The sequence below is a fragment of the Dermacentor variabilis genome, chromosome 1 (genome assembly GCF_050947875.1).
Source record: "Dermacentor variabilis isolate Ectoservices chromosome 1, ASM5094787v1, whole genome shotgun sequence".
NCBI classification, from domain to species: domain Eukaryota; kingdom Metazoa; phylum Arthropoda; class Arachnida; order Ixodida; family Ixodidae; genus Dermacentor; species Dermacentor variabilis.
The window spans coordinates 51,618,120-51,645,884 of record NC_134568.1 but is presented as its reverse complement, the minus strand read 5'-3'; the positions used below and the strand labels follow the sequence as shown (position 1 = coordinate 51,645,884).

Below are 27,765 nucleotides of genomic sequence, written 5' to 3'. Positions count from 1 at the left end.
ATACTTGGGATATGTGTTCGGACTCCACCTATATTGTGGAACTCGGCAGCGCGCAGCTGGTGCAGCTACAAGAGTACTTCAGTGACCAGTGTCGCAGGAGGTTGCGGCGCATTTCACGAGTGCATTTTTCTTTGTTCTCTTATCGATGGGTGGAAGAAGCAACATTTCAGCATACACCGTGCAGGTTGCTCTGTACCATGTCATTGGTTGGACAGAAGTATCATGCCAAGACACTTGCGTAAAAAGTTGAAATATTGCGTGAAGTTGATGCTGGAAGGGTTAGCAAACTTCAAGTATCCCAGAAATTTGACATTCCGCAGTGCACATTCTCAACGTACCTATGCAACTGAAAATCTATTGAAGAGGCATACGAAGCCAAATCTTTCAGTGGCGACAGAAAAAGACTTCGGCCAGCAGAGTATCCAGATGTAGAGAACGTGCTGATTGCGTGGATTAAAGAAATGAGGAGCCACAATCTCCCACTGAATGGTCCAATTGTTATGTCGAATGCAGCTGGCTTTGCTTTGCGTATGAGCAAAGACGACTTCACCACCTGTGAGGGGTGGTTTCACCGTTTCCGTGACAGATATAATCTAGTCTTCTGCGCCGTCTCTAGTGAAAGCAAAGCTGTCAATGCCGAAACATGAGTGACGTGAAAAGTGAAGTCCTACTGGACTACCTGTGCAAGTATTCACTGAGCGACATTTTCGACGTGGATGAGACAGCATTGTTTTTTTTTTTAACTTTTGCCAAGCAAGACCATCACATATAAGGGAAACAATTGCACAGGCGGTAAGCAGAGCAAAGAGTGGGTCACAGTCATGGTTGCTGCCAACGTGACCAACACCAAAAAGTTGCCTCTGCTATTCGTTGGCAAATTTCAAAAGCCTCGTTGCTTTAAAAATAGTCTAACCCTGCCAACTGAATATGCGTCCAACCGGAAGGCATGGATGACTAGACATATATTTAAGGAGTGGCTCAGGAAGCTCGAGAGAAAGTTTGACTTGAGCAGCCATCAGATCTTGTTGATTATTGACAACTGTTCAGTTCATAAAGTTGAAATCAAGCTGAAAGCAGTCACACATGCGTTTCTTCCGCCCAACACTGCTGTAGTTCTTCAGCCAATGGACCATGGTGTCATTAAGACAGTGAAGCGTTGCTATAGGCAGCGCATGCTGGAATGCATGATTTTGTGCTCAGGATGAGAGTACAGCGTCGCGCTGCTCAGTGCTATGCGCATGTTGCTAGCTGCGTGCAGTGGCGTAGCAACAGGGGGGGCCGGGGGGCCGGGGGGCCGTGGGCCCCGGGTGCAAGGGGCCAGTGGGGAGGGGGGTGTCATATACGTCTGAAGACACCCTTTCCGCCGGCTACACCCGGGGCGGGGGTGACAGAAGACCTATGGGCCCCGGGTGCCAGACGACCTAGCTACGCCACTGGCTGCGTGGGATGAACTCTCAGCGGCCACAATTGCGAACTGTTTTCGTCATTGTAGCTTTAATGTCTCAAGTGCAGGAGGCCATGTCTCCAAAAATGCATGAGGTGTTGCAAGATCTGGCCTTCAGGGACTGTCTACGCAGACAGCAATGCGCTTGCCTGTGATGTGCTGACTAATGATGACATCGTTGTGTAAGTGCTAGGCGAGGGAGGCACCATGAAAGGTGTCACAGGAAATGATGATGATGCGGAAGCACCAGTGCAGCAGTCAGCATCACAAGTCATGGGTGCTCTAAACATTGTGTGACTGTACTTAATTTGTCAGAAAGGCCAAGGAGATACATTCCGTTATGTCTGTGCATTAGAAAAGGAACTTTGCACCATTGCTATCAAGGAAAAAAAACAAAAGATGTCCAAGAATTTTTTTAACCAATAAAGGTTTGACGTTTCCATGCCAAATATGGCTGATTTTCTCTGACTTTCATTAGTTCGAGTTTTCCATAATTCGAATTTTCATAGCATTCCTGCGGAATTCGAATTAACGAGCTTTTACTGTAAATAAGAAAAGGGCACCACAATTTTTGTTTCATATTGTGGCATCCGACATCCACCAGTTAAAACAAAGCACCGCTTGCTTATTATCATCATTAAGTCACACATTGATTAGCAGTACAGCAGTAGTCTCAGTGCTTCTGGCCTTCTGTTGCCATTTTGCTTTCGTAAGCATGTGTTCAGGTTGGGTGTGATTGTTGTGCGTTTGTCCCAAGCACGCCACGCCACAGAGGCAAAACTAGTGACGGGGTGTTGAAGTGCTTGCATTGGGCAAATCGCATCAATTCATCGTTTCTTCACTGTATGGTAACATATCGCTCTCATTTTTTTCTCATCAGTATGCTCACAAGTTGGCCAACCTGGTTGGTGATAACATCCATAAGGAACCAAGCCCACTGCTCTGCGACCGCCTCTTCTACTTGTGAAGGCCACAGTTTCATGCGAAAATTCCCAAGAGACCTGAGAGCACCCCCTTGTGCTCAGTACATTACTGCCATGTTTTTCAGCTTTTGTGTTTTGTTCTGCAAGTACTTTCATTCCTTTTTCCCCATGTAAGGCAATCATTTTGAAGAACTGTTGCTATCACTTCTTTTTTCTCCTTTGGTTAATTTGCCTTTAATAAAGGCAGCTTCCTAGTTTAGCATCCTTTTTTCCATTGTTCACAGCCCTCGAAGGTATTTTATTCTATGTGCACGAGAAAGCATGAAAAAATTCAGCTGTGTTTGGGTTGTTTTATGACGCACCAGTGTTGTAGGGTTTTCTTTTACTGTTCATCTTTTAATACATACCTTTATTTCTCAGTGTTGATTGGCAGTAATTTACTCATGCAAATTCCATCCAATCTCATATCCATTTTGTGGCAAATGTGCCTTACTAGTCACAATTGTATTTATGTTTCATGGTGTTCACTGATTTAATTGTTATGAAATGGGGCGCTTGCATGGGAATGTGCAAAAGTCAAATGCAGGAAAGGTGTTTGTTACCATTCGAAAAACGCAGTTGACTGAAACAATCGGGAACCATTTACTTCTGATAGGTTTGCTTCAGAGAAGCACTGTGCACTATGTGAAGTTATTTGCTGTCAGTAATGTGGACATTTTCAAAAAACGAGTGGATCTCTGCATAACAAACTTTGCCCTACAAGTCGCAAGTCAGCTTGTACATAATTGGCTTGGTGCAAATAAAGCTGTTCAATGTTTCTATTTCTTGGGTGTGCTGTGTGCCATATGCATGCTGTACTATGTTTTGTGTTATTTTACACTGTATAGCCGCTATAGCTTTTCCCCAAGCCACTGGGCTGGACGCACGGCTTTAGAGATGCCACAACTCTGTGAATTTGTATATATGCATCTCTTCCTTCTACAGTCGACTCCCGATAATTCGAAGCCGCTTAATTGGAATTTTCGGTTAATTAGAAGTGAAGTGCTGGTCCCGTCAGTTTTGCATGTAATCCTGTAGAAGAAATCGCTCGATAATTCGAAGTCCTCATCCAGTAATAATGTTTAATTGGAAGTTAATTTTCAGCCGGGATCCTCGAGGTGACCGTCATTCCTTGGTAGACTGTGCAATTTTTCAAGTGTTGCAACAGTTCCGTGCTCCGCGTTGGTGTCATCGCCACCGCAGCCGCCCGCAACGCCATCCTTCTTGGAGCGGCGCGATTATTCATTGCTACGGCTGCCGTGGCCTCCGCGATCAACTCCGGCGGGAGGCGCTTCGCCTCCCGCCGGAGGCCACGCGTGGCTGGAGCTGATCGCGGAGGTGACACGGGTGCCATAGGTGCACGCAGCGCTGCATACTGGCAGTGGCGAGATTGTGCGAGATTAGTCTTGCAGCGTGCACAGCTCGAGGCGTGTGTTGGTCGAGCGCCTTTGTGCGGGAAGCTCGTAGGCTAGGTAGTTCCACGAGTGATTCGGAATTGACTGTACCTAGTCGCGCAGTTTATAGCCATGGCAAACTGTGGCTCTTATCGCACGCTCGACCTGGCAACGAAAGTCGAGGTTTTGAAGGAAGTTGAGAAGGGAGGTGCCGCCAAACAAGACATAGCGCGGAAGTACGGGATCAAGCCGAACACGCTCTCTAACTACATCAAGAACAAGCGCACAATAATGGATGCATTTGAGAACGACAAGTTCAAGACTTCTCGGAAGCGAATTCGCACCGGCGCTTACGCAGAGTTGGAGAAGGCTCTGCTGGTTTGGATTATGGAGGCCAGGAGCAACAAACTTCCTCTCAGCGGAGAAATCGTTGCGATGAAAGCCCTAACGCTTGCAGCAATGTTGGGGATCGATGACTTTGTTTCGTCAGATGGATGGCTGACGCGCTTTAAAGATCGCCATGACCTGGTTTTCAAGAGCGTGTGTGGTGAAAAGGCGTCCGTTAACCAGGAAACATGCGCCACATGGAAGGACGGAAAGCTGCGTGAATATCTCGCCAAATACAGACAGGAAGACATCTTCAATGCAGATGAGACTGCACTCTTCTATCAGCTTCTACCAGAGAAGACCCTGACATTCAAGGACGACGACTGTGCTGGGGGCAAACGCAGCAAGAAGAGAGTGTCTGTGCTGATCGCGGCAAACATGACTGGCACGGAACGATGTCGGTTACTTGTGATCGGGAAAGCTGCGAAGCTGAGATGTGTTAAAGGCGTGAAGACGCTGCCTGTGGACTATGAGGCGAACAAAAAAGCGTGGATGACGGCCGAAATCTGCTGCTGGATAAGCAAATGGGACCGCAAGTTTGCTGCTTCGAACCGCAAGGTGTTGTTCCTTGTCGATCACTGCAGTGCTCACGTGAATGTGCCAGCCTTGAGTGCAATACGCCTCGCATTTTTGCCTGTAAACACAACGGCTGTTTTGCAGCCAATGGACCAAGGCATCATCAAGAATGTTAAAAGTCCTGTACAGGCAGCACTCGAGCGCATGATTTTGTGTATGGATAGCTCCACAAAGTACGAGGTGAGCCTGCTTAGTGCCATCCACGTGTTGGCGCGAGCATGGGATCATGTGAAGCAAGAAACAATCGGAAACTGCTTCAGGGCTTGCGGTTTTGTGGCAGCTTCTTCGGAGGATGCCTCTGAAATTTCAGCGGAGGAAGCATCAACAAGCAGCTTGACGGCACTGATTTTGGTGATGCTCTCGGGGACATCAATTTTGAAGATTACGTCGCCGTAGACAAGGCAGTCGAAACGTGCGGTGCGCTGACGGATAGCGAAATTGTAGAGATTATTCGGCCCCAGGAAGCGACCCAGGAAAGCGACGATGACGTTGAAGGCGAGCCGCAACCTAAGGCTGCCGATGTAGCTGCGGGCCTTGCTCTTGCGGGCGCTTCTTAGCCGCTGAAGGTAACGCAGAAGAAGCGTTCCGCCACATCTACAGCCTGCAGAACTTGCTTTCAGCAGCGCGATTCGGCAAGAAGAAGCAAAGCAAGATGACAGACTATTTTTCTTAGAGAAAATACTCTATTTCGCCACAAATAAAGTGCTGTTTTTTGTGTTTTGTGCTTAATTGGAAGTTCGTTTAATTCGAAGTTTTTTGCGGTCCCCGTGAACTTCGTATTAACGGGAGTCGACTGTACCATTATCATTCATCAGCCCTTTCCCTCCCCGTCCCTTTTCCCCAGTGTAGAGTAGCAGGCCAGAGCAAGTTAGAGCTCAGGCCGACCTCTCTGCCTTTCTGTAAATAAATTTCTCTCTCTCTACACTGTATAGTGCTTCAGTGATTTTGTACATGGCAGAAGGAAGGGTAGCAAATGCAAGCAAGGCACACTCTTAAACAAATGTGCACTCTTCGGGATGTATATTTGCCACACAACAATAATTGTCATCTGTCTTGCTTGCGTTTCCTTTCTTTAAAACGCTGCGCTCCTGGCGAGAATGCTCTGTCATGCTGATAATGCGCATACTGTTCGTGACTTAGAAGTACCACGCTCGCAGCGTTAAAGAAGGGAAATGCAGACAAGACAGATGACAATTATTGTTGTGTGGCAAGGTATGAGCCAAAGGGAGTAATTTTGCGTAAGAGTGAGGTGACGATTATCATTGTGTAGCAAACATGCATCCTAAAGGGTTTACATTTGTCTAAGAGTGTATGGACCAGTGCACAGTATGGCGTGGTGCGGTGTGCTGTTGTGAACATGCACTACACCCATTTTAAGATTGTGGCTGGTATTATCTCCAACCAATCTGCTTTGCCAGTAGCCATTTCATGCGCGCATCTCTCGGCTACGGGAGAGCCAGGATATTTTTCCGGGTTGCAAAGAAAGCCCGCAAAATATGAAATTAAAAAAAAAAACGTGACGGAGCGTTTACGCAGTGGTATCGTGCTGCTCTCAAGCACTCGTTCGGTGAACACAGTCAGCTGCAACGTGACTGGCGATGGGGACGCGGCAGGGCGTTATGATGGTTCTAGGAAGCTGGGCCGGCTGCTCCCGTTGGATGACGACGAAAATGCATGCTGCTGGCCGAGCACTTCCGAGGAGATAAAGAATGCCCTGCCGCTTCCCCATCACCAGTCATGATGCAGCTGACCTTGTTCACCAAACGCACTCTTGAGAGCAGCACGATACCACGGGGCAAGTGCTCCTTCACGCGGCTTTTTTCATATTTCGTGGGCTTTCTTTGCAACTCGGGAAAAAAAGGACTGCATGAGACGTATTGTACAGGGAACAGCTCAGACGGTGGTTTCTGAAGGTGCTCTATAAGTCTGCTTATCATATTTCGGGTCCTCAACCAATAATTAAAAGGTTGGGTAATTAAACTTAGTGAGTTATGGGGCAAAGAAAAGATTGCCCGAATTACTGTAGGCCAGTGAGAATAGTATGTGTTTGGTTCAATTCGCTTCTGATGCGCCTTTAATTTTAAAAATCTTGGCTCGGGTTACGTGGGACATCCTGTATAAGTAGTATCAGGGTGTCTATCAACCGGAAAAACGGGAATTATCAAGGATTTTTAGTAGTCTGGAAATACTAAATGAAAACTCCAGGAATTTGTGCTTCTATTAGGGAAAATTAGCTGCAATTTTACTGAAAGGGAATGAAAGTCGCTGTAATGCTGGCTCAAGTAAGAGAGGAATCGCAACGAATTTTCTTTGACGCCGTGTCATCAGCTGGAGGAGTTTCGGACGGCTTTGCGGCACCCCCAAGAGTACTCCTAGAACGTCTCTGAAAACTTATCTGAAATTTTGGATGCAAGAACCCTTTGCTGTCCGATTTTCCGGACTTTTTGCCCTGACCGAAGGTCCGAAACGGCATTAATCAAAGCCAGTACCGCTGCCGTTTCGATTGCCTCGCGTCCTCAAACCGGCACTCTCGTACGCAGATTCGATGGCAGCCGTAGCCACCACCGCCGCAACGCTAGGCCTTGCTGCCTCGACGTTTGCTATTAAGCTTCTTGCCGTTCGGTGCAGTGTTTTTCCTTGAAAGAATTGCCGCTGTCAGCAAGGGCACCGACACCGCCTTTGTGGTCATCGCGATTCCATGGCTTCGATGCTCGGAAAGCACAATGCGTTGCATAAAGCCCATTTCCGAAAGTTAGTTTTGCCTTAGTACAATCGTGCCATGCGGTGAAACATAACAAGTGTGGGAAGGGCAATTCTTACGAGACACATTATGTTGAGACATAGCACAAAAAAAAAAACACGAGGACAAGAAAAGGAAATGAAGACGCAGCGCTAGTTATGTAGTACCAACTAGCCCACCAGTCTGTTCTCGAACACATTATGTATTAATTATACATGCATGCACCCGTCATCTCCTGTCACAATAGGAGCACCGATATGCCTAATAAGTGTACTGGCAGGCCTTCGGAGCTTTTTTGTATGTGCCTGTGGCGATTTAAACCCATGAGGGCAATAAAAGACGCATTCTTGTTTTTGAACTGCCCAATTTTTCGGATGTTTTCACGGCCCCTAGGAGGTTAAAAAAATCGGACGTTGACTGTACAACTGACCAAGAGGATGCTTCAAATGGTCCGTGGGGCAAACACTGGCGGAAGGAGGATGAGAACACCAAGTACCTACGCATTGAGGAATGAACGGGAAAGGAAGCGTGCCATTGCTTCTTTCAAGGAGCTTGAGCTCAAAAAACGGAGGTGGCTGACGCCGAGATGCAGGTGACCATCATCCAACCCAAATAAACACTTAAAAGCAGTGAAATGCAACACTGAGGCATTGTGCGTGGGCTGAGAGTATGTCTGGTCAGTTAAAGTTGACTTTCCAGCTGCTGAGAGAGAGAGAGTAAAACATCTTTATTACTAATATTTGAATGGCGAGAGCAGTGTGGGAGGAACCCTCAGTCCAGGGTCCCTAAGATGATTCCGGCGATGTTTCGAGCCCGTTGTATCGCAGCTCGGAGGACCTCGGGAGGTCCATTGCGGAGGGCATCATCCCACAGCTCTTTGTAGCGTAGGGGGTAAAGGACAGTTGGCAAGGGAGGAAAGAGGTTTGCAGTGCACTCACTCGTGACGTGGAAGATTGTGGGCGAGCTGCCACAACCAGGGCAACGATCTGCATAACAGTGTGGGTAGAATTTATTGAGAGAGACAAGATTTGGAAAAGTTGCTGTTTGTAACTGGCGTAATGCCACTGCTTCCTCCCGCGAGAAGGACGGCGGTGGTGCGGCGTGGGTGCGACGAATGCGTGTATAATGACGGAGTATGTCTTTGTAACGGAGCAAGGAATCCCCCCACTCTGAACTAGTCCCCTCACCACGCCGAGTCGCCCGGAGGGAAATTTCTCAGGCAACCGCATATGCGCGTTCGTTACCCGGCAGCGAGGTATGACCAGGGGTCCAGAGTAAGTGGATGCAGGGAGGTGTGGTTGGTGTATTTTGCGGGATCTGTTTGAGAATTTGGTGCGCCACTCTTGGGATGCCATGTCCTGATAGGAGAGAATCTCACTTGTTACAAAGTTCGGGCCTCATACCAATGAGCTTGCTATAAGTTGATAGAAATAGCTCATATTTGAAAATATTTGCATCTGTATGCATCTCCTTTTTATTCGTATTTGAGAATGCTCGACTCAACTTGCAATGAGTTTTACCATTTTTTTCGAAGATGTTTTATTCGCTGTGCATTTTACTAACCCCTGCCTTCTCTTTTCCTCTGAAGCAAAGTAAACGTTGCTCCATACTATTCAATTTTAATTTTTTTTTACATGCTTATTAGAGAGTGACGGCATTGGGGGACATGGTGTCAGCCCATCTTCACATAAAACAAATTTCTGGGTCACTCGGGGAATTTTGCAAAGGCACTCAGGAAAAACGTGGAAAACTCTGGGAATTTGGCAATGTCAACTTGGTAGACACCCTGAGTATATATATAGTACACATGTACTATTGCAGTATATAAAGTAATAAGAAGGAAACGCATACGCGCTCATATCCACCTTTTCCAAACACGTACCAACTAGCACCCCAAGCGGCCGCCATATGAGGCTTGCGCGTTTTCAGTGGAACGAGGGATTTTTTCGCAAACAATTACCCATTGGACCACGAATATCGTGGTCCACTGTCAAAGTCCCGGTCAGGACGCCCAGCGGATAATACGAGGACATTAATTTTGGGATGTCCTATTTAAGACATCCTTCAGATATCCACACGATTGGACTTCTGGGATCTAAACAAAATCCCGAAACTTTAATCCTGTGGATGTCCGAAGGAGGTTTTCAATGGGATGTCCCATACCAGCCATATCCGGGACCAACACACACAAACACATACTGCATGATCATATCACGAAATGTTAAGTCTCTTCCACGGCTGCCTTCAGCGCATGCTCTTCCGAAAGACATGGCAACCAGCAACATGGGGCTGCTGCATTCAGGATCAAACTTCCAATGCAGACGATAAATGGAGAAGCTGCAATGAATGACCGAAACTGCACGAGCATATCGGGAGGAGACGTTGCAGAGTGGTGGGCAGAATGCCAGAACAGTTGCGCATTACCATGCATTACCACATACCGCAAGGCATAGCCGAATCAGTCGTGTCCTATGCTCTCTGAACATGTCGAGAAGGAGTACGGCAACAGCTGCAACCACTGCCGTAGACCAGAGCAGTGACTGCTTTTACCCAGTCGAATCGCCACTGTCTGTTGCATACACGCTTTGCGCTGATTTGCGCGTAGTTGGTCACATGTCTTAATGCCGCCGTTTTATTGGATCTCTTCGCCCTCCTCTGTAGGCTTGGAATGCCCGAAGGTTGGTGCGCCCACGAGACATTCATTTGAGGGATCGCCAGTCGTTTGTGCGCAGGCGTGAGTAAGAGCAGGCGCGAGAGAGAAAATCTGGGGGCTTTAACTCCTTGAATATACGACTCTACCTAGGCACTACGGAGGAGGTTTCTTACCGCGTGTTGTATGCGTTTGTCCCCTAGACATGCCGGCATTATGGAGTGCGTTCGAGTTTGTTTACGATCCGCCACTGGCGGCCCACGCAGTGAAGCCTGTTTCACATGCAAGCGATTGAGTGAACAGCGGCGCGTTGCTGTGAAGCTTTTTGCGAGGTTTTGTTTCACATGCATTGCGGCCGCGCGTTTTTCGCCGCTGCTAATATCAATGTTGCTGGCAAAAAAACATGGGACTTTCATTGTGACTACCAACACGAGCATTGTTCTGTCCCTGCTTTTCAAATTTTCGTTTTATAGACACATATCCTGCACTTTAAGTATCTAAATCAAGCTTACTAAAAATATGAACATATGCAGCGCACTAACTCGCGAGACGGCTCGGTACTGTGCCATAATGGACGCTAGCATGTTGACGGAGATGGATTTATGTGCGTTACATGATGATTCTTACACCCATCTTTTACATGTATTTAGATAGGAGCACCCGACCTAAAGCTTCCGCTTAATTAACTAAAGGAATGCCAGCTTTCTTTTTCTCACAGCTGCATAATTAAAACAATACTTGTACAACTCGTCTGCGCAGAACAACCGCATGCAATAAAGAAAAAATCCAAGGAGTGTGTGATGTGTGCGTAAACCGGGCAATAAATGCATACGAACGCGTGACGAAGAGCGCTTCTGTGCGAATCACGGCAACCACACGAAGTCAGCACAGCAAAAAAGATAGTTTTCGACAAGCTTCAGCATTTCGCTAGAGAGGCGAGAAAAATTACTTTTAACACAAGCATCGTCATGCCGTTCAAGAGTCCGCAGCATTAAAGAAAAAACACTAGCAGTCTCGCAGTTCAACTGGCGTTTTTGTTTACCGGTGTCAGTGTCTTAGCAAGGCGTCCCGACTTCTTCCCAAGAGGACTCCCCTATTGCGAAAGTTGTCTTTCACATTCCACAGCCGTGGCCATTTCGAAACCTCACTGATTAGGAATTCGTCGAAAAGCTATCTTGGCATGCTGCCTGTACCACGTGTAGCAAGTAAACATCGTCCTATGTGCAGGCTTTCCCGCACTAGTCCTCCGCTGGTCATGGGGCGAGGCGAGCCGTCATTGGTTCGGAAGCAGTGCTGCCGCTTTGAAATTTGAACTTGCCGGAATGGTTCTTTATGCCTGATCCTCGCCACTCCAGCCGCTAGTGCCGCCGCCGTTTTTGCATTGCGGTGGCAGGAATTGCAAGCATTTTCGCTTGCATGTGAAACAGGCTTGAGGCAGGGGGCACGGACACCCCATTTGGTGATCACTGTGTCCGAAGGGGCAAGGTTCTGAGTGGTGTTGTATAAGTCGCAGGTCGCTTTTTTCGTCACGACGATAGGTTGCATTTTTTACAAGCACTGCTCCAGGAGGGCACGTGTAACCGGCATACGGATGCCTCAGGAGAGCACCTGAGGTTATAATAAAGCAGGCGGTGCATGATATTCAAGGCACCCAAAGGGGTAGCGGGGGTATCAAAGCTGAAAGCAGGGCAGCCCGTAGGTTGGGGCCACGGAGGCCGAAGCGTGCCAGGGCATGTTCACATATAAAACTGTCTGTCTGCGATAGTGGACAGCTGATCTTGTGCACCCCTGGCACGCGCAGGCCTCTGCAAGCCCCAGTCCACGGACCAGTCCGGGTTCTAGCTTTGGTTTCCCCGTGGCCGCTTTGGTGTCCTAGAGGCGCCGCCAATAATGTGAAATAATGACACATTGTTACAGTTAGTAAAAAACATGATTGAGTAAATATAATTACATCCAGCCGCCAACTTGTGACACTAAGTTCAGCACTACCGCACCTTGTGACTTCTGCAACATCAGTCAGAACTTCGCCTCTGAAGGTACGTCGGACAGACTTTCTTGTGCCTGCAGCGCTGGTGCTAAGTCAGTCATCATCACCGGCGGCCTTTCACCCACTTGCGTCCAACCGTGGTTGCTAAGGCGCTCTGCCTTCTGGATTTTCAGTATATGCGGCCCGGGCTCTACTACGGTCGCTACTGCTCCCACAGAAACATCTGTGATGTTATTTACAAGGTACATTGCGTAAGGCACGAGAAAGCTATGATCCGCCACGATTGAGTTAGCATGAGCGCCACAGGTGCGAGACAGTCTGTCCGACATAGCGGTCGCCAAATCGTCCGTCAGGGCCCGCTGCTTCACCTATTTTACCGCGCCGGCAGCCAGCGCACTAGCGTAAACAAATGACCCCACTCCGCAACGCCGGCACACCTAGGGACAAATGCCTACATAGAAACCTAGGCAGTGCCTAGGCAGAGTCATATTCAAGGAGCAAAAGTCCCCAGATTTTCTCTCTCACGCCCGCTCTTACTCACGCCTGTGCACAAACAGCTGGCGATCCCTCAAATGAACGTCTCGTGCTGCGCCCTGCGCTCAGTTCGTACGTTTTCTCTGAACGTGGTGGTCTTGTTGTGTGCTCACGAGTTCCAGCTTGTTTCTTTATGGTTCCAGGGTGAACGTTTTTGCCACTGCGCTTTGGAGTTCCATCTCCGCGGCGCCTGTACATCTTGCGCCTATCAAGAGGCATGTGACAGTTCATTAAGTCAGTGTTTTTCTATTAGCAGCCCTGCAATGTTTTGACTGAAGTGTTCTCGTGTCTGTGCGTTATTGAATGACAGGCATCGTACATCCCCATGGTTTACGGCGATGATGACATCAATCGGTGATTGACCATCTGTTGTGCTGAACTTAGTCGCATTGTACTGCTTTTTTGCAAACTTCCGGGCTTACTCTGTCCTATATTGTTTCTGCGCAGCGCTGAGGTCCGCCAAAAAGAAACTTATGAGTGTGAAACTAGAACCGCTAATTGCCATGTAGCCCACAGGATGGGTCCCGATGAGTTATCGTTGTCTTTCCTGAACAGTGGCGAATAATAAAATTAATATTAATAATAAGTACTCCCGACACAGACTGTCCAGAATAGACTCGTTTCAGCTTTGTTTGCTCTTTGTTTGTGTAACCGTGATTTCGAGAGTAAGTTGCGTAAAGTTGGAATAGCTGAAATTTTGTACGCATTTGTATCGCGGTCGGGGCACTTGCTGCACATTCGCGCTGCTGAATTTTAATATGCCTGTCTTTAGAGCTGCTATATTCGTGTCAAACAGCGCCATGCACATTTCTTGGAATAATGAAACTGTTGGGCGACTTGTTAGACTTCTGCTTGCTTACACGTGATTGAATGCTAGTGTGGTGGTGACATCACGTGAAGTTTACTCCTCAGCTGTCTGTAGGCTGTTTCACATGATGCGATTTTTGTCGCACTGAAAGTGCGATTTTCGTCGTTTGCGACAAAAATCACAGTCACAGTGCCGACCCACCGATTTTCGGCTGCGACCAACCGGTTGGTCGCACCATAGAGTTAATATAACCAACTCTAGAGGAAAAACTGGCCCGAAAAATTGGGAACCGCCCTGTTTTTACTGGTCAATGTGGCCAGCGCAGTTACTATTGAAAGGGCTGAAAACAAGTACAGGTCACCTTATGCTTTGTCATTTAAAAACTCATACCTGATGGCTTTATGAAGGTGATGCGTTAATATTAAGTTTACAGAAAGCGCTTGCTAAGTGTGTGACTTACGTAAATCATGATGTATGCATTCTTGCAATAAAGGATGACCTGAATTTCGGTTTCGAATCTGTTTTTTGGATGCGTAGTAGTTTCATACAGTTCAGGTTTGACATGCGATCGGGCGTCAGCATCAGGCGCTATGGCAAATTCGTGCCTTTTTTGCCACCCAAGCCCCGAAGTGCTCTGGCATATACCTTCACATGTAAGTAAACGAATTTATCTTCTTGTTCAGAACATCACGTGAGTAGACTGCTCTTGTGATGCATCACAATAGTTTGAGAAGTGTCGCAGTAGAGCATTTTTTTACATGCGGAGCGGTGTTTTTATTTGCAGGTTTCCCTTCAGTAGCAAATTGCTGGACAGGCAGACCAGCGCACTGGAATTGTACTGGCGAATCCACAAATAAGTAATAGAACCTGTTTAATTGTTGCACTTTGAACAGTCATGCTTCTACAAAGGCCACAGCAGAAAAAGAGCCTGATGCCAAGTATTTCTCTGCCGTGAAGCAATCAAGAGGCGGGCGCCTAATACGGATGAAATCGAGTGCATGAACCCACATTTTAATAGCATAGGCGTTTTATTAACTGTGCAATATTTTCAACAGTTCCTTGCATGCCATTTCATGTAGCATATCTTTTCTGGTCACAAATGTGTGCAGCAAATCTATTTGCATGATCGACTCCAGGCCTGTGGGACCGTTCACTTGCACTTGATGCCGAGTCTTTTACATGTATCCATAAACTGCAGATATGCACGTCGGAGCCCTACAAGCATTTCCAAAATTCAATTATTTTAGACAGCACACACATATGCAACACTGACATAGTCTCAAATACCACTAAGCAGCTGGGACACATTTTTGTTGAGTATAATCTCAGGTAAAATAAGTAGATCATGTGGACAGCTCTAGCTCATTTTCCTTAAATCAGTGTGTACAAGGGGTAAGCAAAAATAATTTTTTTCTCATGCACCGATTATTTGCTGTATAAGTAAGAGAACCCACCACATTAGTGTTGCATATGTTTTACATCACACTAATATGTGCTTTAATTTACCAAGTGAGATGAGTTACTTTTATGGCTCATTCAGTCAAATCACACTGTAAGCTGCATTCATCAATCTATTGGATTTTTCAAATGTTTAATGAAACGTTTCCCTGTTATGCAGACATGCAATGGCAAGCCGCCCTTTGTGTTCCAGAGGTAAAATTTAAGCGCTAAGTTAAAGAAGACATTTCCAGTCAGAAACAAGCAAAAATGGTGAATGCATAGTATCAGAAGCCCAAGATACAGAAATTATGAGAAGTGTCGAATGATTTTAAGGAAAGAATAGTACTTGAAAATGCAAGACTATTTAGTGGTGGTCAAGCAAGTCAGTATAGTTAGAATACTCTGCAAAATTATGCGAGTAATGGGATAGCAAACAATGGGTCAGGAAATGCGTTGTTTTTTTGCAAAACAAAAGCTGATGATTGTCAGTACATGAATCAATTTAGCATCATAAGACTGCTGCTGGATAAATTCAGAAACAAACCAAAAAAGCCATGCAAAAATGAAAAAAAAATTTAATGATGCTCTCTCCACACTCGAATAAATAAAAACAAATGGATCACATCTAATGTGGACATATCAGACACCTTGCGAAACACTAAAGGAAAAATTTAGTTTCGAGCTATGGCACTTGCTGCATAGATGTGGGAGGCCTTGCACCAATAGTGATAGTTATCACTGCATTTAGAAATTGAAAGCATTCATGCAGACAAGGATGATTCTTTATATTTTTGGCTACCACTTCAAATGCCTCCACCAAGTCTTACAATTCTGCATGCAGCCATACTAAGGATCTCGCAGCAACACCTGCAGGTAAAAAGCAAAAGCAGTCAAAGTGCTGGTGTATTCTGGACACTATCTTTGAAAACTTTTAGGCAAGAACAGTGCAAGAAGCAGACATAAGAACTGCATTTATTTCCATAATTCCCCATTTGAATGGCCTTTTCTTTTTACTTAGACAATGTCTACGCCTAGCCGCAGCAGTCCCTCATGCAGACTCCGCAAGCCAAGAGGCCGTGGAGGCATATGCAGGTAAGAGGCAAGAAGCAATAGCACTGGTATCAACATTCATCTAATTTCTTTCTTTTTCTTACATTTAGGCAGCCAGCACACCTCGAACAGCCACCTTGACTGCAGGTGTGTCACCCTAGTCTCCAAGGAAGCATTTGAGGGAAAGCGACAGGCAGTGTGAACAGCCACTTCTTCATGTAAATGATACTCATTCTCTCGGATGACACCTATGCCTCGCCACGCCAGGTCACCTGTGCAGACTTCACCAACAAAGATGCCGCGGAGGCATGTGCAGGTCAGAGGCAAGAAGCAGTGGCACTGGTGTCGACATTCACCCAATTTCTTTTTCTTGCGCTGAGGCAGCCTGCCAGCACACCTCGAACAGCCACCTTGACTGCGGGTGTTTCAGTAGATTCCTGTTGTATATATGCTCATATAAACTTCAGTAAACTTGAACTTGATAATAAACTTGAAAGCAAATGAGACATTGATGCATTGCTTTTTTGAACATTTAGTGTACACATACAATATATGTTATACTTTGCAGTGCTACAGAGCGTATTTTGAAGCTTCCCTCTATATTTTTCTCCTTTAATTGTGTTGTGCGGCCCTCGATGCAGTTCATGTTGTAGCAGCTACTTTCTGTGTTGCACACTGGATTAAGCTTATGATATCCACATGTGCAAAAGGCCTATACTTCTCTCACATATACAAAATAGGGTTCTATGTAGTTTTCAGTAGTACAATAAAAAATAAAAGTAAACAATCCCACTGTGGAATTGTGTTTATTGCAGTAATTCCTATGACAGTTATTGACAAGATGACAACTTGAACTGGTCAAACAGTCATGGGGAAGGAATTGTATGTTGCATGTAGAAAAAAAAAAAAAGAGTACCATATTTACACAACTGTAAGTTGACCCCCCCCCCATATCGCGTGTGCCAGGGGAAAAAAGAAGAGCATAACTGCGGGCGCATTCCATAACGAAAATTTATTAGTAGCTGGCATGGTCACTAGGCTACTACTCACTAGTGCTGCCATCATCATCGCTGCTACGGTTCCGAAGTACGTCGCCGTCCAGCGAAATTCCGCATTTGCATATATACACAAGTCCACGCCAAAAGCACCCAACCACACAGAGCCGTCAGGGAGGCTCTTTTGACATGTCCAGTTGTAAGTTCGCGGTCTTCTGCCGCTAGCCACTCGTAAGTCCTTAAAAGGCGAAGATCTAGGCTTGTCTCATGACCATGTCACACGTCACTGGACCGATCACGCATTTTGGTGACGTACGGCACAAGCTTGGCCTTCACCTCTGGAAAGCGTCCCGACTTTGACCCACGGAAACCTCTTCGCTTGCCGTCACAGGTGAAATATTGCTTCGCTGCCATCGCCACTCTCGCACCACCCATTAAGAAACATCAAACTTGCAGACCGCTGCGCAGTTATTTGTTTCTTCAGTGTAAAGGATGGCAGCCCTCTTCAACACCACTGTGAACGAGTGCCGAATGTTTAGTGGGCTCGGAGCACTCATGACGACTGAGGAAGCATGGAAGTAGCACGTGGCCCACAGTCAAATCGAACGCATGAAACTAAAGAGCTACAGGGAAAGAGAAACACACGAGCCGCGAGTGGTGTCTGCTCTTCCATGAACTATTGATACTACCCGCAAGCGCCACCGTTCTAGGGGTGCCGCCGCAAATGGAACAGCGACACTTCCATGAACTACCGACACCCCCACGTGATTGCTGTGTGCGCTGTAAAACTAAAAAAAATTTTGAAAACCCCTTCCGAAAAGTGAACAAGCGCGTGGGATAGCAGAAAGCTACATAAAATTGGAACTATGTGTTAACTCCCCTGATATCCCGTTGCTCTCGCTTTTTTTTGCGATGCGAGGTTTTGGTTTCGATTGTAAGTCGACCCCCCCACTTCAGATTTTCAAATTTTAAAAAAGAGGTCGACTTACATTCATGTAAATACGGTGTGTGTGTGTGTGTGTGCGTGTGCGTGTGCGTGCGCGTGTGTGTGTGTGTGTGTGTGTTTGTAGGGGGCGGGGGTATAGAATTAGGGTGGTACAAAAAAACGTACCAACACAGTCCTCTAGACCCATTCCTTTAAGGTACCGTAACAAAGTCTAATATGCATAAAGTTCATACAACTAACTCTGATATTACTACTACACCAGGCGACGCGAGCTACATATGCCATGACTCGCATTCACGACTGCACCAGATGCCCTCCATATTTTGGTTATTCGTGCTCACTGCACCGAGGTAAGAGAAAGATCATGGGCGCAAGTGCCTTTAAAGTGTCTCAACCTCGCGAGGCACCACTGCGCGTACCAAGGGAGCTGTCCGTGCGAACACTCCCGGGCACACCTGCCTCGGCGGCCCCCGCCTACGTACCGTTCTGCTTCGTGCTTTGATCCCCCACTGTCCCTTGGGTGCCCTGAAGCTCCTGCGCCGCCAAATTTATAATCTCGGGTGCTCTCCTGAGACTTCGTTTGTCGGTTACATGTGCCCTACAGCTGGATCACTACTTGTAATAAAAAAAAAAATGATCTATCGTCGCGACAATAGATCGCGACAACAGCTTCTGCAACATACCGCGCCCGTGCGAAGAGAATTACGGAACGCCAACGAGGAATCTGACCACAGCTTCAAGCTCCTAACTTGTAACCTCGTCGAGTGACACTCCTGCAACAGGCGTGACCGCTGAAAACCGCATACCTCCAGAAACTTCAACAGGATCATCCTTCGGTTGCATAACTGCCACCTGCACAGCCAACATCGACCACACCCACACCATCCCGCTACATAGAATAAAAAATCAACTTGTAAAGCCCGAACACACGGCTGCACGTACAGCACATCACACACTACTACAAGTGAGATGCTGTGCTGCTACGGTTGCCAGATTAAAACTGACTACTGTCACCAAGTCTAGCAATCATCTCAGGAGTTGGCAACCTCAGCGCATAGCAACATGGCTGCGCTTTTGCGGTTCCCGACTTGAATGCATGGGCCCTATGGGTAGCTTGCCCTCTAGAGTCAGTATAGTAACTGCATGAATCGCAGCGGTCGCGGCGATTTTCCGTCGAAATTCTGCTGAGCTATTTCGCCGGTTTGTCCTGGAAAATGCCGTCTCGCTCAACAAGTGCAATGTGCGCAGACGTGGGTTGCCGAATTCGGTACGTACGTGAAGGGAGAATAAAAAGACTTGTACCGCAGATTCCATTCTCCCATTTCTATGTGTTCGTTGACATGCTACGCAGCAAATGAAGTGCATTTTCATGTTTGCTTCGTACGCCTTTGCGAGTTGGGTGTTCGATCCCCACGAGACGACATGGCCTTTTGGGGTCGTCACAATTTTCGTCTGTTGAGTAGCATACAAAAATCGCGCGTACAGAGCACCTTAAATAATTTCAACCTCGGCAAGGGCAATGACAAGGCAGCAAAGTACCCGAACTTTCAACATTGTGCTGAACATGGTACTGTTCAGTTGCATTTTCTTGTCGGTTTCCAAGCATGACTTTCCCGATGCATCTTGAAAGGTTATCATCTTACCTCACTTATTAAATTTGACATGGCAAACGTGCAGGCTATCATAATAAATTTTCTGCGATAGCATTAATTCCATGGCTTGAATAAACAGTGTCATCAATTTGCTTTCGAATGTTTCATGCGCGTTCTCTGGAGAATATTTTTTTCCTGCACATAAACCAATAATTCTTGAATACATTGCGGACTTTGTATCCTTACTTGCATGTATTAACATTTGCTTTGAACGGTAGTTAACTCTACAGTAATAAATTATTGGCTTGCTGTAGTGGCACAGTGACAACGCAGCCTTCTGCACCATCATGTAAAACTTGTGCAACAATGCGAAAAGCAGGCAAACAGCCTGTTCTTGTGTAGCCAAAACGGTACAAGACGACACGCTAAAGTAAATCAAAACTGCAGTGAAGTCAGCCAGTTGCATCCCTTTCTGTGGATCCTTTTCAGTATAAATGGTTCTTGCACGTCCACAGCTAATCGAGTGTGCAAAAACTTCCATGCTTTACCTGTTTCTAATAAGTTTGTGATCACATATATTAGTGTGTAAAACATTATAACAATATCTTCTGTGGTTGCTACCTTTATAAGTAATAAAAGTACCATGCTACTTGCAAGAACATATAATCGTAGGATTTCAAAAGAAATTTCTGCTTTTCAATATACACAATGTGCAATTTATTCATTTAACGACCACAAACAGTTTTTCTTTTTTTGCACTGACACACTTATTGCAAGTTTTACCTACATACAGGCAAGAAAAAAAGCATCTGTAGACAAAGAAATGGTTCAATTTATTCGCCTGCCACTGTGGCTAATAGCATTCTGCTGCTAACACAAGATGAGGGGTTGAATTCCCAGCTGTGGCAGTCGCATTTCTATTAGAGTTGTAGGTAAAAAAAAAGCTTGTGTGCTTTGATTTAGTTCATCATTTATTGAACCTTAAACTTTGCAAGACTATTGCTTAAGGGGGCATGCATATGCAAAATCTAACACCAGTCGAAAGCAAAGGGCACAATTATATAACAAGCATCTTTCCTGATGTTTCGAATGTGTAAACATTCATTGCACCAATATCTATTTTTCAACAGCACTGCACAACTAAGCTGGTCAAGTATAGTAAACACTGTCAGGTAGCTAGTTCTACAGATGTATAAATGTCAAAAGACATGAATGCTCGTACTAGATATGAGTGGGCCATAAGCAGCAGTAATTTTGTTAGAGGGCATTCTATTATGCCACTTATGAATGAATGAAGAGAGTGAAGAGGCTTTTAATACAGTAGCTCAAATAAGAGGAACGATGAGCAATAAAAATTGGTGGCATGTAACTTAAACTGTAATGTTTTGAAAGACAGAAAATTTCAGGTGAGGGTTGGAGGTAAATTTCGCCCACTCGCACCAACACAGGCATACTACAAGAAGTACTACAGTCTATCGTGTACTACAGTCAATGGGAAAGCTATCTTATACAGAAATCGTGATGCAACAAGCTCTCAACAACATGGCAGAATTTCTTAACCAGTCTGGCCTCTCATTTTCTGATGTCAGCTTACATCGACATCAGTAATAAGAATAGAATCAAAAAGTACCCCAGATTGCACATTGTGCTTCACATAGCTGGACAAATATATCCGCAAGTCAACAGCCCCAAATCCTTGGCTAGTGCATGACCAAAATGGCAGAGCCAGCACATGGGCGAAACAATTATGCCATGCCTGGACTCAAATTCTACGCCCAGTGAAAATAACTGAAAATCATGGGGGGTGGACGAGCGGATACTGTGGAAAATCGCAGATGCTGTACTTGTGTCTAAGGCATTGTACGGTATGAATTATCAGCAGCGCACAAAAAAGACAACTCATTGAATACAAGCGTCGGGTACTGATAGGTCTTTCCAACCTTACCACGTTTGAAGACCTCTACAAGAAAGCAAACGAACAAGCACGTAGACAGAGTAGAATTGCAGTCTGCGGCCCAAATTCTTTGCCTCAAAACCTGGTTGCAAGATACTATGCCAGCTAGCATGCGAGATGCAAAGATAACTACCACTCCCTTCAGAAACAACCTTGGGAGCACCTGAACTTGAAACATAACAGGCCCGTACCGTGCAATATGGGGGTAAACAATTGGGCCAGGAGACTATATATAATTGCCAAACACACAGAAGAGGTTGCTAATCATGACAGAAACATCAGGTACATATAATACACTGATGTGGCAATAACAGTGTAACAGTAGTATGATACTACATAAAATTAAATACCATACAACCAGAAAAGCTGAATAGCAATCAAAGCAGCACTTGCAGTGCACATTTGCAGACTACAACATTCTGCATGCCTGCATGCATTCACCAGAAACTGTTGGGGCGTACACATCACACAAGGTTGTCGGGGAAAATTGGAAGGTTGACATGCGGCTTGCAAGCACATGGCCAAGAAATTAAATTGCACAATATATAGCCATGCACATATTCTAGAACACAAGTGGGCTCATGAGCCCAAGAAATGAAAACTGGATGAGTTGGCATGGATTCATTATTAACTACAGTGAAAAAAGACAATGGACAAGATCAAAGCACTCTGTACATTCACTTCGTTCTTGTCTATTGTCTTTCTGTTGCGCTGTAATTAATGAATCCATGAGGCTGCACAGAACAATGCCCCCGCCCAAGGCCCTGATTTCACATCCAAATCTATTGCACTCATACACATTAATGTTGCAAGGGTGCATAGCATGAAGTTGTATCAACAGGATGACACTAGAGAGGGATGAGGGCTATATTCCAACTAAGATTTATATTGTGAAAATGAGGCAATGTGTGCAGTTTACCAGAAAAAGAAAGACAGCAAGAAGGTAAGGTAAAATTTGGTGTTTGATGCAACCAAACATAAATAAGTGTTACAGAAAGAAAACGGACAAAATTACATGTGTAAGAAAAATCAAATTACAATCGCCAATCATGAATGCCAACACCTTTCAAGAAACACTGTTCTTCTTCCAATAGACAGACTGACAGCCTGCTTATGCAAGTGTAATCTTCCACCAGTTCCATGCCATTGAAAAAAAAACTTGTTTATTCGAAGGTAGTCACATGCACAGTTGGTGATCACATGGCTTTTTTCCCTGAACTTGTATATTTATTTGTATTTTCCTCTCTCTCCTGTTTTTGATTGTTCGGTTTCATCAGGCACTGGTTTTTATCGGGCTTTCTTGCTGTGCTACGTTCTGGTAACCTTTATAAATCGCTGCATTCTCACAATAAACCTTTTATTAGAAGTTAGTATGCCCTTATGAGCCATTGCATTCATGTTACGTGACGGATGGACAAATTTCTCGTTGGGTAGGCATAGAAATGCTTATGAATTCAAAATATATGTATTTATCTATGTATTATTGCACGGAAAGGACACAGAAGGGGACAGGGTTAAGACCAGATCATGATGACATAATTATTTTGCAGCAAAGGTGTGATGGGCCATTGGGTACACCGATAGTGACGTCGTTTCTCTGTCGCAGCAGAGCACGCGTGCAGCAGTCTCTCTCCAACTTCGCAATCGGTTCAAAAATGTGTCCCTGTATTTAATTAAATGAAATGTGCGGCCCCGGTGTGTCACTTGGTAATTACTGTGCATAAATGAGTCATAAATACTATGATTAACGCATTACAAAAACAAATGCGTAATATAATTCAGAAAAACTTTGATGAATTCGCTGGAATAATACAATGAACCACTCATTGCACCCTCTACGATGGTGATTATGTGAAGTGTGATGTGTGGCATTTCAAATACACAATGTGATAAACCCAAGCCAAACGTGTGTAACCTCATTAAGAAACAGACATAATGAATAATTGAGAAAGACTTTAATAAACCGTTGGAATTAACCCAGTGATAAACAGTGGAGCTGCACATTTCAGTTTCACCGGCTTGCCATCTGTACGGGGTGCATGGGCGGTAATTTTTTCTGTTATTGCTTGTTCAGTATTTTATACTGTTGTGCCCTTCTTCCTTTTGTAACTATTTTTTTATTACCCCTCACCTAATACTCCAACCTTGCAGCCTGCGAGGTAACTAGGAAAGAAGGTTTGTTGCAATTGCTTCTGAACTGTATTGCCACCAAACCAACAGTGCTCTCAATGACAACTTTTGGACAGTAGAATGCTTGCACCCAGAAAAGTAAGAAGGAAGCATTCAGTGTGTGGAAAGTGGGCCTTTTGAAGCTGGCAGCATTGCTGAAGGGTCATTGGCAGCATTGCTGAAGTCTGTCTGCCCTCTTTATGGATACACAAAGAGGATTTCCTCTTTGAGGATTTTTTCAGAGGTTGTTACATGGCAACAGTGCTGGGTGTCTAGTAGTAGAGACGCTTGTCTTTGCCCACTGTCAATAATCTGTTCCTTCTCCAGTGCCCCTGTGAAGTGCCTACTTTTTGGACGCAATGTGCTCTTCATGCATGCATGCATTTTTAGCTTGTAAAGACTTCTATTACCCCCTGCCTGAAGCTGGTCCTTGCTGATGTCACCCAAGAAGGCATTGGGGAGTACGGCGATGCACACTTACAAAACACTGTTGATGCCAGTGAGACCAGATTAATGGAGCTGCTGTTCTTTTTGTCCATTCCATCCTCGTTAGTTACAATGAGCAGTTCTTTGTCCGAACAGAAGGCATATGTAGTTGGTCGTGCATAGCTTGTGCACTAAGACTTGTTGGCGTGTTACGACAGACCTGCCGGAGAATCTTAGCACAGTGCCTATATGTAAAAACCTTCCGATGTGTTGATGACTTTCTTCTCTTTATCACACTTTGCCTGGTGAAGCCAGCAACTGGCTCAACCAGATGTTCAACAGGCTTCCCACTAGTTTTCCCAGCGTCTCCTTTACCTGGGTGCTGCTCATAAATATGTTTTGTTGACCTTGTGCTTTGCCTAAACCATGGCCACACCTGCTGAACCTATAGCATGCTATCAAAAAAGTGCTATACATCATGCTGCTCTAAACTCGTGACATGTGCTACAAGGCCTTGAGGAACACCCTCATTTATTTACGCCCTCATCATACAGTATGAAGCGTCGCATGATAAGTTCGACAATTAACAACAGCTGGTTTTTCAGTGTTATTCCTGTCCAGCTTGCTGAAAGCTATCCTGAGTGTTTCAAAAGCAAAAGACTGCTGCCGGACAAGTGCATAAAGCAAGGGTCGCTATAACTTTGTCACACAAAATGAAGGCCACTGAGTGTACAGGCGGTTTACTTCAATTTCAACAAGCTTGGTTCTCCATTTGCAAGTGACTAAACTCAACTTGCCCTGTGACAAACTCTGTGCCAGATGCTGTGTCCCCTGCAAAGCTGAAGATATGTAGGAGATCCTGACACCCCGCAGCGGCTTCTACACTGGGCAAACAGGCTACTATAAAAATGACTGCCTTTACTAATATGCTAATAACATGAAAACGAGCAGAAATTTGGCAATTCATTGGCCCCAACTGCAGGTGCAAACCACTCTTCCATCAGATGTGTGTTGTTCACAGGAACTAAAGCTATACAAATGCAGACAAAAACAATGATTTTTGAAAGTAGTAGAGTTGAACTATATTCTGCACAGTCAGTGCTACCTGCACCGCTGGTACCTTATAGCCAAAATTCATGGCTGCATCACCGTGCGAAGGCACTATTCTTGAATTATTAACTTCTATTTATTGTATTTATGGTGGCCATATATATTGCAAGTACTGTACATATCATCCACATTGTGTACAATATGGTTAAATGATGTCAACTATGATAGCCATTCCTAATCTGAGATGCGACAACAGAGCAAATATAGGCAACAAATTGTAATTCAAAAAGACAACCAGCGCACAGGATAAGCGACAGATTTCCTTTTATTGAAAAGTCACCTGTGTCATGCCACCAGCAGTGGGAAGCAATCTTTCAAGCTTGGGTGAAACTTAGCAAAATGCTATAATCACACTCAAATGTAAAACGACCTTGAGCACAAAAACCGACATCATATTGTACAGAATGAAAGGGCAAGACTCCATCCAAGAACTCTATGGCACCACATACTTGACATGGTGTAAAAATTTTAACATGCCCTACACATAAAAAAACTAAAGCAAAAAACATGGAAAACACCTTAAAGTTGCAATGTGCAGTCTGAAACCAAGAAAAAAACCCAAAAAAAGGTTTTGCTAAGTCTTTCAATGATTTAAATTGTCAAACTGTCTCGTCACTTAATGAACCTGCACAGCTGAAGAGGAAGGAATTTAAGCCCAATAGCAGGGCTGCAGAAAATGTCATCAAATAAATATACTTTGCCTACCAAGGATACCTCCAGTTTAGTTGTGGTCTGACTTAATACAATAATTGTGTATAAGCTTTTCTTGTTTAGAATAGTTTAGCAGATAGGGAAGAAATGACCATGAGAGCACCAGGTGTATGCAAAGCCTACGCACAAAAAGCCGCTGCTTTCTTACTTCAATCTTTTTTTCTCTACTGCTATTCACGAGTATTTAAGTGCCTTAATAGCCCTGCTAACATCCTACCACAAAACGCAAAATTGGGCAAGTTGTGGCATAAAGAAAATTGCAGTTTCACTCGTAATGTAAAACGATGATGCAGTAGCTAGTGAAATATGCACAAAATGCTTGCTTCATGCAGTGTTTTGTTGAAGTGAATACTTGCCAATGCAAGTCAGTAATCTCCTTTAGCAAAAACACCCGTGTGCTTAGATTTAGGTGCACGTTAAAGAACCCCAGGTGGTCAAAATTTCCGGAGTCCTCCACTACGGCGTGCCTCATAATCAGAAAGTGGTTTTGGCACGTAAAACCCCAAATATTATTATTATTAATCTCCTTTAGAGAAGTAAAATAAGTACGGAGACCTATTTATTTGTGGGAGTTGTGCCTCCCAGTGTTGAAGTGGAAAGACTCTGCTTTTCTTCCTCCTCTTTCATATCTGGACTTGGCCACTGGTCTCCACCAAAACACTTTAGCTTCTTACTGCTGAATTCGTATTGGTTTTCTCAAATCTGTATTTGGGCTACCCACTGCTAGGTCTCATGCTGTGCTTGAGGAAAACGAGACACCAACAGCCCCATCCAATAAATCTGAGAAGCCAAGCACTAGAAGAAGATTAATGAAGCAGATGCAGCCAATCACTGTCATTACATGTAAGAAGAAAATTTAACATAGAACTGCCTTCACAAGTGGGAAGGTGATGTGTAAGAACTTAAAGGCATGGACGCCAGCTCTATATACAGTACGCAGACATTGAGCAGGTGTTAACCAATCTTGGCACCTGTTGGCTTGATTGCGCTCTCCAGGATCAGTATTCGCCACGACTGTACCTTCAGCAGGGTGGCTAAAATATAGAATTGTGAACTGCCAATCTTTTGATCGCATGTTTGAATCCTCGCAGCACAATGTGAACTTCATTCGCAATATTCTAGCAAGACATTTAGGAATTCCAGTGACACCAGTAAACAACCAGGGGAGTTAGCCCATAGCAGCTATTGCTGTAGAAAAGAAAACTGGCATAAGCACAAGAATTGAGATAGACACACTACATGCCTTTGTTCTGGTGGTGGTCTTCTACTTTGGTGCTACAGTTAATGATCTCGAATGAGTTCAAGGAGCAAGAATTTAGCCCCGAAAGAATATTACATTAACAGCTGTACCTAGTTGTATCATTTTGCCTATGCAGCTTTATATAACCCTATCCACACTTGCCTAAAGCACGAGTGGCATCCTGAAAAAAAAAAAGCTTTTGATGTTGCTTTGGAGAAAATTCATATGTTTCGGCCTAACAGTACATATACATACTGCACATACTTGCATTTGGTATACCTTATCCCCAACTGTTAAGTCACCTTCTTACCTCATCAGTGAATCATTCCTGCAACCAAGTGTGCTGGTCCGGGTTTTACCTGCATTTCCAACTGTGCAGTTGGTAAAAGTCTTTGGCTGTTTACTGTAACTTCATATTTCAAATATTTGGTTGCATAAGAGGCTTTGGCAACACTGGCAACCCTAATGCCTGGGCAGGCTTCATGAAAGGCCACCAGTACTTCCTCATTGCAGATTATGCTCGAGATTCTTGGTTCGACTGTGACTAAGAAACCACATATATTTCCTACAAAGCGGCTGGTATTGGCGATGCTTTGATGCAGAAAGAAGCTATTGTCACACGTGTCGACCTTAGGCTGGAAACCAATCTA

At 45.0% G+C, this 27,765-nt stretch overlaps 1 protein-coding gene across 1 annotated transcript in view; it reads left to right on the top strand.

The window, feature by feature from the left end:
- Positions 1-3,188, top strand: part of LOC142577884 (piwi-like protein 1) — a 157,418-nt gene extending 154,230 nt beyond the window's left edge. The window contains exon 19 of the mRNA XM_075687316.1: positions 2,325-3,188. Within this exon, the coding sequence (XP_075543431.1) occupies positions 2,325-2,411 (87 nt within the window). The 3' untranslated portion in view covers positions 2,412-3,188. The remainder of the gene's footprint in view (positions 1-2,324) is intronic.
- The last annotated feature ends 24,577 nt before the right edge of the window (positions 3,189-27,765 follow it).